The sequence below is a fragment of the Diceros bicornis genome, chromosome 6, assembly GCF_020826845.1.
Source record: "Diceros bicornis minor isolate mBicDic1 chromosome 6, mDicBic1.mat.cur, whole genome shotgun sequence".
Taxonomy (NCBI): Eukaryota; Metazoa; Chordata; class Mammalia; order Perissodactyla; family Rhinocerotidae; genus Diceros; species Diceros bicornis.
Window position 1 is genome coordinate 33,645,772 of NC_080745.1, and position 14,243 is coordinate 33,660,014.

The following is a 14,243-nucleotide window of genomic DNA, read 5'->3' on the forward strand; positions in this document are numbered from 1 at the left end:
AATTTTTTTCTAGAGAAAGAATCTAGAGCTTTCACCAGACCCTCAGAAGTATTTATGACACAAGAAAAATTAAGACTCTTTTAGATCGCTTTGATAGGGAGCTTAAACGTTTAAGATAATCTATGTGTTTTATATCAACTGTCATAGTCATAACTGGAAGATTTGTCAAACAACATAATTAACAAGCAATTATTGAGAGGTAGTATATATTAGGTATAAATACTAGGTACATAAATATCACAATTATATAATGTGGTATTTTAGATTTTGTACTTCTAAAATATTCTTTAGCACTCACTTGCTAAAGAATATGATGCAGCAGTCATGACAAAGAGCAATGAATGATGGCAGAGATGCTTACTACTGGTGGCTAAACTCTACTCAAGTAGCTGTGTATTAAGCAGAGTTTTCTCATATGCTATACTGACCTAAGGTAAAATTAATTTAAAGTACAAAATAAGAAAGATGTATAATATGAGGGTAGTAAGGACACTGAATTGCACTAAATCAAAAAATAATTTTGTGCTTTCAATTTTTTTTCTTTTTGTGAGGAAGATTAGCCCCAAGCTAACGTCCGTTGCCAATCCTCCTCTTTTTGCTGAGGAAGATTGGCCCTGCACTAACATCTGTGCCCATCTTTCTCCACTTTATATGGGATGCCACCACAGCATGGCTTGACTAGCAGTGTGTCAGTCTGGGCCTGCAAACCACAGGCCGCTGAAGCAGAGGGCGCACACTTAACCGCTACGCCACTGAGCCGGCCCCTGTGCTTCTATTTTTTGATAACTAATATGAGTTGGTTTTCTTAACAAGGGCAATAGTATTGGTAGGAATTTTGGGAGCCACTTTTTTTAAGTATGTATCCTTTTAGCTTTTGTAAAAATATTGCCTTCAAACTCTCATACAACATAGGGACAACCTACTAGCATTTACGTCCTGGGATAACATTCAGCCAGAAACCTCAGTACAACTGTACCATTGTTACATTACTGAAATACTTCCATACAGATTGGTATACAGGATAATAGTAACTGCATTAAGTGGTAAAATTAATAATATAAATTTCAATACGAATTCATTAGTTCAAATTAATTGCCACTGAATATCATAACAACCACCAGCACATAAATGTCCTGTTGTAGTATGACTTAGTTGGTATTGAATATATTTAACTAGCTGAATATATATTGATATACTGACACCGAATACATAACAATTTCAGACAATATTATAAAAGCATTTTTGAATGAAATGCTGTTAGTTCAGCAAAAGCTGAGAGGATTCAGCACTATAAACAATATTTTTTACACTGAGAGAAATTCTTTCTCTATTGAAATTATCTAATGATGTCACCCTGCAGTAAGTAATGGAGGAAGGTACTGAATCTGGGAGTGGTGCTGGCATAGATGTGGACAGACCCCATGTGGCTGTGTAATGGGCCAAGACAGTGAGTGTTAAGGGTAAGAGTGATACCTACCCACTGTTTTGGAGGGGCCTAAGGAGGGAACGCAGTAGGTGGCATGGGCAGGTGGCATTATGGTCCTCTGGCTCTCGGCCATGTGGGAAGTACTGGCACCTGTGTACCTACTGAGTTTTGACTGGGGGCAACACAGCTACCTGTCCTCAGCTGTAACAAAGTGCTGAATGCTGCTTTTTAATTTATATATTGATTCACTTTATCAATTCTTTATGTCTCTAACAGGCAGGGAAAAAAAAGCCAGCTACTATTTTCCTTGTTTTGATTTTGGCCTATTTTTCCTTTCAACCTTTCCATACTACACAGGAATAATCACAAATAGATATTTCCTCCAAGTTTAGAGGATTTAGCAAATATGAGCACACTGTCTATATATTCAGATAACTAAGCAGCTTTGGGGAGGGGTTCTGTTAATACTGAAAATATCTGTACTAATTAAATATAGGAGATCCTAGGACTTGCATAACTCATCTGAGGTTTCTTCAGTTTTAGGTCTCCTATAAATTTGCAGGATGCTCTTTTGGTGGTTGCTATGCCTATGAATTAATGTTCATAAGGTTGAAATTAGAGTTCTATGAAACCAAACTTATAGAGGGGAAATATATTTAACAGTCAAGCCTAAGCAAACAATCTACTGTAAATGTGCAGTACCAGGTAAGAGAAATAACAAGAAGAGTTGTTAACATATCTTCCTCCACTATTGTAAAAACTTTCAAAGCTTAGATGCTGTTGCCAGTTGCAATATCATGGACAAGTTCTGTACGTGGTCCCCAAGCATCTGTTCATTCTTTCCCACATCAAAGAAGAGTATTACAGCCCTGAGCCTAAAGAAGAAAAAGACAAGCAAGGGCAGGAGGTCTCAGGCTTTGAATTGCTTCTGTCTAGGTTCTGACGCATGAAGGAGTGGTGTTTTATCATTATCCATAATATACGAAGACCCAATGGTTAGGAAATAACAAAGATGGTGCTTCTGTGATCTTCACACTATGTCCTCAGTTTTAAAACATAAATGAAAAAACTGGATAATAATATTCCACGATCTATGAAAACTTGATGGGTCTATTAGTTTTTCTTCCTGCTTTCTCCTCTCAATTCATTAGATCCTCATTCAAATTTTACTTCTCTTCTTTAGCACCCCCCTTTTCTCTCTGACTCCAAGCCCATCTTAAGTGAAAGAGTACGGTTTATAAATTTATATGTCAGCTAGAGAATAGGAAAAATTGACTTAAGGAAAAAAAAGTTAGACAAAAAATGGATTTGCCAAAACTCACCATCAGAGGGCACAACAGTACTGCAATAAACAACTCCCAAATTCTGCCAAAAAGAGAGCCTCTGGTGCACCTAAAAAATACAAAAAGACACATATACTGTCACAGAGCAGAAAAACAAATGTTACATGTATTTGTGTATGTATATAATAAATAAGAGCTTTTTGATTACTTAAATAATATGTGTTCTTTGTAGAAAAGTTTAAAAATACAGATAAAAAGTAAATGAAAGTCTCTCAAACTCTATCATCCTAAGATAACAGGGATGAACATTTTGGTTTATTTTCAGGATTTTATACAAACACATTTACATACACACACATCACAAAAATTATTTCTTCATCTACTTTTCTAAACATTTAACATTGGTTTTAACTGCTATCAAGTCTAAACTAAACTTTCTTGCTTCTTCTTCCTCTTGCTTATTTTTAGACTTGAATTTCCTTCATGTCTTTTACTAGGTATAAGACAGTTATTAAAGTAGTTGTATCACAAATTTACTGTTATTGGGTAGACATCTATTCTTTCTGTTCATTCTCCTTTTTTTTTAACTTGGTCAGGCAACCTCACTCCTTCAGTCCTTAATCACTACCATCTTCTGAATTTTAGAAGGAAATCACTCACACCCATACCTGCCTTTACTACTTCCTCAAAGAGAAGTGTCATTGTGGATTTAGGTCTGGAATTTAGGTTCTCGCAATTAAACCAAATTTCAGAAAGAATATTGAATGTGTTTCTTTTTTTTTTTTGAGAGTTATCAGTTTATTAAACCTTTGTGTGAGTGAGTTTAAGGGAGCGTTACCAAAGCACAGGTTTTGAAGGGAACAGGCAGAAACAAAACAGCCCCTGAGAGAGGAGCCAGGGCCACTGGCAAGAGAGGAACGGGACTAGAGAGAAGGCTAAGGAACCAGAAGATAAAGTTCCCTTACTTCCAATCCACCTAGAATCAGCCCCAAATACACATAGACAAAGCAACACAGTGAATTTGAACCGTTTAAAACTCATATTCTAGATTACCCACACTCCAAATCAAGCCTACTTATTATTTTTGTTGGAAGATATTTAAACAATTAACACAGCAAATACATCCCAGGGAAGATTCTAAATGTCACGGAGGGAGCAAAATTAATAGCTTTAAAAGAGTCAGGCAAAATAGTTCCAGAGAAATATGAGACATTGCATGTTGGAGTAAATGATTTGGAATTTTCTTCTCTCAGTGACAAAAGTAGGTTTTAGAAAGTAATTAATGATTAGGTCTGGTTTGTTCCTTTTTTTTTTTTTTTTGTGATGGAAACTGTTCAGTGTCTTTATTATTTTTTTTACATATGCATAACTTCAGCTAAGTTAAAGTAGTATGATCTTGTGACTTTCTTCTTTTTTTCTTTTAATTTTTTGTTTATTGCAGTAACATTGGTTTATAACATTGTATAAATTTCAGGTGTACATCGTTATACTTCTATTTCTGCATAGATTACATCATGTTCACCACCCAAATGCTAATTACAACCCATCACCACACACATGTGCCGAATTATCCCTTTCGCCCTCCTCCCTCCCCTCTTCCCCTCTGGTAACCACCAATCCAATCTCTGTCTCTAAGTGTTTGTTTATTGTTGTTATTATCTACTACTTAATGAAGGAAATCATACGGTATTTGACCTTCTCCCTCTGACTTATTTCACTTTGCATAATACCCTCAATGTCTGTCCATGTTGTCACAAATGGCTGGATTTCATCGTTTCTTATGGCTGAGTAGTATTCCATTGTGTATATATACCACATCTTCTTTATCCATTTGTCCCTTGATGGGCACTTAGGTTGCTTCCAAGTCTTGGCTATTGTGAATAACGCTGCAATGAACACAGGGGTGCATGTATCTTTACGCATCGGTGTTTTCAAGTTCTTTGGATAAATACCCAGCAGTGGAATAGCTGGATCATATGGTAGTTCTATCCTTGCTTTTTTGAGGAATCTCCATACTGTTTTCCATAGTGGCTGCACCAGTTTGCACTCCCACCAGCAGTGTATGAGAGTTCCCTTCTCTCCACAGCCTCTCCAACACATGTTGTTTCCTGTCTTGTTAATTATAGCCATTCTGATGGGTGTGAGGTGATATCTCATTGTAGTTTTGATTTGCATTTCTCTGATAGTTAATGATTTAGAACATCTTTTCATGTGCCTGTTGGCCATCTGTATATCTTCTTTGGAGAAATGTCTGTTCAGGTCTTTTGCCCATTGGGTTGTTAGTTTTTTGTTGTTGAGATGCATGAGTTCTTTATATATTTTGGAGATTAACCCCTTATCAGATGTATGGTTTGCAAATATCTTCTCCCAACTGTTAGGTTGTCTTTTCGTTTTGTTGATGGTTTCCTTTGCTGTGCAGAAGCTTTTTAGTTTGATGTAGTTCTATTTATTTATTTTTTCTATTGTTTCTCTTGCCTGGTCAGACATGGTGCTTGAAAATATGTTGCTAAGACCGATGTCGAAGAGCGTACTGCCTATGTTTTCTTCTAGAAGTTTCATAGTTTCAGGTCTTACATTCAAGTCTTTAATCCACTTGGAGTTAATTTTTGTGTATGGTGTAAGGTAAGGGTCTACTTTCATTTCTTTGCATGTGGCTATCCAGTTTTCCCAACACCATTTGTTGAAGAGACTTTCTTTTCTCCATTGTATGTTCTTGGCTCCTTTGTCAAAGATTAGCTGTCCATAGATGTGTTGGTTTATTTCTGGGCTTTCGATTCTATTCCATTGATCTGTGTGTCTGTTTTTGTGCCAGTACCATGCTGTTTTGGTTACTATAGCTTTGTAGTATATTTTGAAATCAGTGAGTGTGATACTTCCAGCTTTGTTCTTTTTTCTCAGGATTCCTTTACCTATTCGGGGTCTTTTGTTGTTCCCTATAAATTTCAGCATTCTTTCTTCTATTTCTGTGGAAAATGTTGCTGGAACTTTGATAGGGATTGCATTGAATCTATAGATTCTAATCCTGATTCTGATGTGTAAATCTTAGTAAGTCTCTTTCTCCTGGTTCATTTATATCCACCCAGTTTTTCCCACAGAGTATCTTAAAGGAAATTCCAACCATCATATTGCTTTACCCGAAAATATTTCAGCATACATCTAACTAGGCAATTTTAAAACAAGAAGTCCTCTCTCCTCTATGATTTTACAAATTATCCTCAACAATAATAAAAGATATTTTTGTGGGGAAGATGATTGCATAAATACATGGTTGCTTCTGAATATTATTTGTTAGGATGCTATATAGAACATGGGTTGGTAGGCCAGTCACCTGTTCTTGTAAATAAAGTTTTATTGGAACACAACCAGGCCCATTCATTTACTTACTATTTATAGCTCATTCATCTACTTTCACACTACAATGGCAGAACTGAGTATTTGTATAGTTGTGGGAGAGTTGAGGAGTAGCAACAGAGACCATATGGCTCACAAAGCCTAAAATATTTACCATCTGGCCCTTTAAGAAAACGTTTACTGACCCTTGCTGTAGAACCCTGCCTCTGTAGTTTTGAGATAATTCACTTTCCCAAACTCCTTCTCAGTCACTTCTATAATGACACTGACAATTACAAAACATTACTTATTAAGTGTTCACAAACACACATATAGGTCCTTTTCTTTATCTTTAAACCTTCTAATAGCCTATAGTCTAACAAGGCCAATAGAAACAAAAATGATTTTGCTCTTGCCTTTTTTCTTTGAAATACAGCAACAACAACAACAAAGCAAAGCAAAGACAAAAGAACATGGTGAAGAATATAAGCGCTCAAGACCAAAGAGGCATTGCTATTCTAAACTGTATTCCATGACTCCCCTCGACTGAATATATTTTGTTGTTTAAACTGTATATTCTTTTTTTTTTCTTTTTTGGTGAGGAAGATTGGCCCTGAGCTAACACTTGTTGCCAATCATCCTCTTTTTGCTTGAGGAAAATTGTCTTTGAGCTAACATCTGTGCCAATCTTCCTCTATTTAAGGACAAGTGACAATATAAATGTGACAACATTTGAATGACTAATGTTCTACCTAAATGTGAGATATTCAGAAATATAAACTCAAAACAAAACTTCAGTCTCCTTAAGGGACTGACTCTTATTGTAAAGAATTTAATAAGTATAACACATTTCAAAAGCCACAATTATCTCTAAACAAAGAGATATTATACAATATAAACATCTTATGATGTTAAAGGTAGAAACCCGAGGTTTTAAAAGAGAATCTCTTCAGACAGCACCATAAAAAACATTTAAACGGTTATACTAAATACAAAGTATATTTAATTCCTCTTGCAATAACTCACCAAGGAAATAAAGTTTCTGATACAGTTTAAGAGAAAGTGGGACTTATATTCTGTGAGTCAAATATATTACAGTGTAATATTAGAAAATTATTTTATCCTTGAATATATTATTAAAAATGGTTGCTACATTTTATTATAACATGGGCAACATTTCCCTCACTAGAATATATTGTTACTTTATAATAGAAGTCATGATTCAATTTATATACTTTTGATTTCCAAGAGAATTTCACATCTATAAAACAAGGCAATATGAAGGACTTTTTGTTACATCTTTCAACTTCAGTTTTCTAATTAAGAAATCAAATCTAGATCCCAAATTATCAATAGGTTATTTAAAAATACTTGTTCAGGAGTGACGTCAGCATCATGGCGGAGTGAGCTTTCCCGTGAATTCTTCCCCCAAAAAATACAACAAAAGTAACAGCCACAGACAAACAACGGAATCCCAGACAGTCAAAAGCTGGAGCGGAGGGATCCACACTGCCGCACATCTGAAAGCGGAACGTGCTGGGCCCCCGGAGGAAGTGGGGAGAGGTAAGGAGAACTCCGCTCCCTCCCCATCAGATCAGCGATCCGGTCCGCGCGGCTCCCAGAGAGGGGGGAGGGGCGGCCCTCGGCGGGAAACTGCAGCTCTTCGGGCGCTCTCAACCAGTGGGAAACTCCCGCACAGAGGGCTCAGAGGAGCCACAGGGCTACCATCAACATCTGAGCAACCCAGAGAGCGGATAAAGAGGGGCAAACGAGAAGCCTCCCACGTCAGGGACCCAGAGGGCAAAAGAGAGAGCTCCCCCCTCCCCACAACCCGGAGTCTGCAGCTCAACCAGATCTAGCGGTCCGAGGCAGACCTGAATAAATTGGACTGGACCCGTGGATCGCAGTGGGGAAAAGAAACAAAACAAAACAAAACAAAACTGCGGATCGCAGCAGAAAAACTGGGGCAGAGCGCAGGGGGCTTAGACTACACAGCCCTTCACCACCACACAGTGGCGGCAGGTGGAAAGTGCAACCAGAGACTTCCAGGATGAGGAAAACCAAAACCAACACAGGAACCACAATGCAAAAATATATGAAATCACCAGACCAGAAACAAAATGACAAGCAACCAGAAATCAACCCCGAAGACACAGAAATCCATAAACTAAATGACAGAGATTTCAAAATAGCTATCATAAAAACACTCAACGAAATACGAGACAACACAGACAAACAATTCAATGAGATTAGGAGTTTCTTCACAAAAGAGATTGAAATCATAAAGAAAAACCTATCAGGGCTGATGGAGATGAAGAACACAATGGAGGAGATAAAGGAGAATCTGGAATCTTTAAAGAACAGAGCTGACAATATGGAGGAAAGAATTAGTACTTTAGAGGATAGGAATACAGATATACTCCAGATGGAAGAAGAGAGAGAACTAAGACTAAAAAGAAATGAAGAAAGACTCCGAGAAATATCGGACTCTATTAGAAAATGTAACATAAGAATTATAGGTATTCCTGAGGGAGAGGAGAGGGAAAGAGGAACAGAGAGCCTATTCAAGGAAATAATAGCTGAAAATTTCCCAAATCTGGGGAAGGAGCAGGAAATACCAGTAAGCGAAGCCAACAGGACTCCTATATATATTAACAGACAAAGGCCTTCACCACGACACCTAGTGGTAAGGCTAGCCAGGGTCAACGACAAAGAAACAATATTAAGGGCAGCTAGACAAAAACAAAAAATAACGTACAAAGGAACTCCCATCAGGCTCTCAGCGGATTTCTCAACAGAAACTTTTCAGGCTAGAAGAGACTGGAATGATATATTCAAAATACTAAAAGACAAAAACTTTCAGCCAAGAATACTCTATCCAGCAAAAATATCCTTCAAATATGATGGAGAAATAGTAACTCTCCCAGATAAACAAAAGCTAAGGGAGTTCATGGCCACGAGACCGCCACTACAAGAAATACTCAAGAAGGCCCTCAGGCCCGAAAACAAGAAGAGAAAGGGAACACAAAGCTTGGAGTAAGGAGAAAAGTAGGCAGACAAAATCAGAGAAATAGTAGATCTTTACCGGAATAGGTTAGCAACCACTTAAATACTAAACTCAAAGATCAAAGGAAGAAATTCACCAAAAATAAATTTAACCTCATCACTGTAAACACACAGCCACAACACAAGATAGAATAAGGTATAACAAGAGCAACTTAGAAGGGGAAGAGGAAAGTGACTGAATTGACTTAGTATAAGGAAATAGGAGGCTATCAGATAATGGACTATCTCATACAGAAGATTTTTTGCCCAAACCTCAAGGTAACCACTAAACAAATAATCAAATTAAAACCACATATGATAAACAAAGAGAAAACTAGAAGAATCATAAGACAGAACAACCAAACTGAATTGGCAGTCCAAAACAAATGGGACAAGAAACAAAGGAAATGCAAAAGAACCAGAAAATAAGTGACAAAACAGCAACATTCAACCCTCATATTTCAATAATTACCCTAAATGTAAATGGATTGAACTCTCCAATCAAAAGATACAGAGTGGCAGGATGGATTAAAAAGCAAGACCCAACAATATGCTGCCTTCAGGAAACACATCTTAGCACTAAAGACAAGCACAGGCTCAGAGTGAAAGGATGGAAGACAATACTCCAAGCTAATGGCAAACAAAAGAAAGCAGGTGTTGCCATACTCATATCAGACAAAGTAGACTTCAAGATAAAACAGGTTAAGAAAGACAAAGAAGGGAAATATATAATGATAAAAGGGACACTCCATCAAGAAGACATATCACTTATAAATATATATGCACCCAACATAGGAGCACCAATGTACATAAAACAACTATTAACAAACCTAAAAGGAGAAATCAACAACAACACAATAATAGTAGGGGATCTTAACACCCCACTTACAGCAATGGATAGATCATCCAGACAAAAAGTTAATAAAGAAATATTAGACTTAAATGAAAAACTGGACGAGATGGACCTAGTAGACATATACAGAGCACTCCACCCAAAAACAGCTGACTACACATTCTTCTCAAGCGCGCATGGAACATTCTCTAGGATAGACCATATGTTGGGAAACAAAGCAAGCCTCAATAAATTTAAGAGGATTGAAATCATAACAAGCATCTTTTCAGACCATAAGGCTATGAAACTGGAAATGAACCAGGAAAAAAAAACTGGGAAAGTGACAAAAATGTGGAGATTAAACAACATGCTACTGAACAACCAATGGATCATTGATGAAATTAAAGGAGAAATCAAAAACTATCTGGAAACAAACGAAAATGATAACATGCCATATCAAACCATATGGGATGCAGCAAAAGCGGTCCTGAGAGGGAAACTCATAGCGATACAAGCCCACCTTAACAAACAAGAAAAAGCCCTAATAGGCAACCTTAAATTACACCTAACAGAACTAGAAAAAGAAGAACAAACAAAGCCCAAAGCCAGCAGAAGGAGAGAAATAATAAAAATCAGAGCAGAAATAAATGATATTGAGACCAAAAAAACAGTAGAAAGGATTAATGAAACAAAGAGTTGGTTCTTTGAGAAGATAAACAAAATAGACAAACCCTTAGCCAGGCTAACTAAGAAAAAAAGAGAAAAGGCTCAAGTAAATAAAATTAGAAATGAAAGAGGAGAAATTACAACGGATACCATGGAAATACAGAGGATTATAAGAGAATACTATGAGAAATTATATGCCAACAAATCGGACAATCTAGAAGAAATGGATAAATTCTTAGACTTATACAACCTCCCAAAATTGAACCAAGAAGAAATGGAGAATCTGAATAGACCAATCACAAGTAAAGAGATTGAAATAGTAATCAAAAACCTCCCAAAAAATAAAAGTCCAGGACCAGATGGCTTCTCCAGTGAATTTTACCAAACATTCAAAGAAGATTTAATACCCATCCTCCTCAAACTATTCCAAAAAATAGAGGAAGATGGAACACTTCCTGAATCATTCTACGAGGCCAACATCACCCTGATACCGAAACCAGACAAAGACAATACAAAGAAAGAAAATTACAGGCCAATATCGCTGATGAACATTGATGCAAAAATCCTCAACAAAATATTGGCAAACCGAATACAACAATATATTAAAAAGATCATACACCATGATCAAGTGGGATTTATACCAGAGACGCAGGGATGGTTCAACATCCGCAAATCAATCAACGTGATACATCACATCAACAAAACAAAGAATAAAAACCACATGATCATCTCAATAGACGCAGAGAAGGCATTTGACAAGATACAACATCCATTTATGATAAAAACTCTCAATAAATTGGGAATAGAAGGAAAGTACCTCAACATAATAAAGGCCATATATGACAAACCCACAGCTAACATCATACTCAACGGGGAAAGACTGAAAGCCATTCCTCTGAGAACAGGAACAAGGCAGGGCTGCCCACTCTCTCCACTCCTGTTCAACATAGTACTGGAGGTTTTGGCCAGAGCAATTAGGCAAGAAAAAGGAATAAAAGGAATCCAAATAGGTAACGAAGAAGTGAAACTCTCACTATTTGCAGATGACATGATTGTATATATAGAAAACCCTAAAGAATCTGTTGGAAAACTGTTAGAAACAATCAACAACTACAGCAAAGTTGCAGGGTACAAAATCAATCTACAAAAATCAGTTGCATTTCTATATGCTAATAATGAACTAACAGAAAGAGAGCTCAAAAAGATAATACCATTTACAATTGCATCAAAAAGAATAAAATACCTAGGAATAAATCTTACCAAGGAGGTGAAGGACCTATACAATGAGAACTACAAGACATTATTGAGGGAAATCAACGATGACATAAAGAAATGGAAAGATATCCCATGCACGTGGATTGGAAGAATAAACATAGTTAAAATGTCTATATTACCTAAAGCAATCTACAGATTCAATGCAATCCCAATCAGAATCCCAATGACATTCTTCACAGAAATAGAAAAAAGAATACTAAAATTTATATGGGGCAACAAAAGACCCCGAATAGCTAAAGAAATCCTAAAGAAAAAGAACAAAGCAGGAGGCATCACAATTCCTGACTTCAAAACATACTACAAAGCAATAGTAATCAAAACAGCATGGTACTGGTACAAAAACAGACACACAGATCAATGGAACAGAATTGAAAGCCCAGAAATAAAACCACACATATACGGACAGCTAATTTTCGACAAAGGTGCTAAGGACATGCAATGGAGAAAGGAAAGTCTCTTCAATAAATGGTGTTGGGAAAACTGGACATCCACATGCAAAAGAATGAAAGTGGACCATGTGCTATCGCCATACACAAAAATTAACTCAAAATGGATCAAAGACCTGAAGGTGAGACCTGAAACTATAAAACTCATAGAAGAAAATATAGGCAACACACTATTTGACATTGGGTTTAAAGGAATCTTTTCGGATGACATGCCTACCCAGACTAGGGAAACTAAAGAAAAAATAAACAAGTGGGACTTTATCAGACTAAAGAGCTTTTATAAGACAAATGAAATCAGAATCAAGATGAACAAACAACCAACCAGCTGGGAGAGAATATTTGCAAAACATACATCTGACAAGGGGTTGATCTCCATAATATATAAAGAACTCACACAATTGAACAACAAAAAAACAAACAACCCGATCAAAAAATGGGCAGAGGAAATGAACAGACACTTCTCCAAGGAAGATATACAGATGGCCAATAGGCACATGAAAAGATGCTCAACATCACTAATCATCAGGGAAATGCAAATCAAAACAACACTAAGATACCACCTCACGCCCGTTAGAATGGCTATAATCACCAAGACAAAAAACAACAAATGTTGGAGAGGATGTGGAGAAACAGGAACCCTCATACACAGCTGGTGGGAATGCAAATTGGTGCAGCCTCTATGGAAAACGGTATGGAGATTCCTCAAAGAATTAAAAATAGAGATGCCCTATGATCCAGCCATCCCACTACTGGGAATCTATCCAACGCACCTGAAATCAACAATCCAAAGAGGCTTATGCACCCCTATGTTCATTGCAGCATTATTCACCATAGCCAAGAAGTGGAAGCAACCTAAGTGTCCCTCGACTGACGATTGGATTAAGAAAATGTGGTATATATATACAATGGAATACTACTCAGCCATAAAAAAAGACAAAATCGTCCCATTTGCAACAACATGGATGGGCCTGGAGCGTATTATGTTAAGTGAAATAAGCCAGAAAGAGAAAGACAAACACTGTATGATCTCACTCATATGTGGAATATAAACAAACACATGGACAGAGAAAACTGGACTGTGGTTACCCGGGAAGTGGGGGTGGGGGGTGGGCACAAGGGGTGAAGGGAGTCATATATGGGGTGAAGGACAAACAAAAATGTACAACCCAAAATCTCACAATGTTAGAAACCATTAAAATATCAATAAAAATGTAAAAAAAAAAAAAAAAAAAAAAAAAAAAAAAGAGCCAAATGTCAAAAGCCTAAAAAAAAAAAAAAAAAAAAAAAAAAAAAAAAAAAAAAAAAATACTTGTTCATAAAACTCACAGTGCTTTGAGGATCAAGTAAGATAATGTATATAAAAGCATAAAAGGCAAGACATTAGCCATAAAATTCTTCACCATGGCTGATCTAGCAATAGACTAAAATAATCACAGCACTCAAACCTTAACTATAACTAGTTGTATATCATATCATTCACCACAATATGAACTGATAAAATGTCATTTTTCACCCTAATACAAATATTTACCCAATTAACAGTATAATGCTCATTAAAGCAAATTCTCTTACGTTAGGTTTTGAAATCAATAACTAGGATCTAAGATAGAAAAGATTAGTGGTATTTCTAATATATCACTACTTATGAAATTAAGATAATTAGCATAAATTTGGTATAAATTAACTTCATTGACAAACAGTGTTTCTATTTTAGATTTTGGTATTACCCCAAAATTACAACCTATAGTTTATACTGTACAAGAACCAGAGTCCAATATCTACTAAAATTTCATTGTGTAGTTTAGATCCCTAGTATCTGAGGCAATTCTACACCTACATTTGGAATGTGTTTATACCCTGAAGGTTGCTACATCTTCCTTCATGGATGCCCTTTTACTCTCTCAAGTCTAATGACAGATATGTTAATCATACCAGAGCAA

The 14,243-nt window shown here is 36.5% G+C and overlaps 1 protein-coding gene across 1 annotated transcript in view; it reads right to left on the minus strand.

The window, feature by feature from the left end:
* Window positions 1–14,243, minus strand: part of MCU (mitochondrial calcium uniporter) — a 179,584-nt gene that overhangs the window by 39,297 nt on the left and 126,044 nt on the right. Inside the window, exon 2 of the mRNA XM_058543223.1 lies at window positions 2,749–2,818. Within this exon, the coding sequence (XP_058399206.1) occupies window positions 2,749–2,818 (70 nt within the window). The remainder of the gene's footprint in view (window positions 1–2,748; window positions 2,819–14,243) is intronic.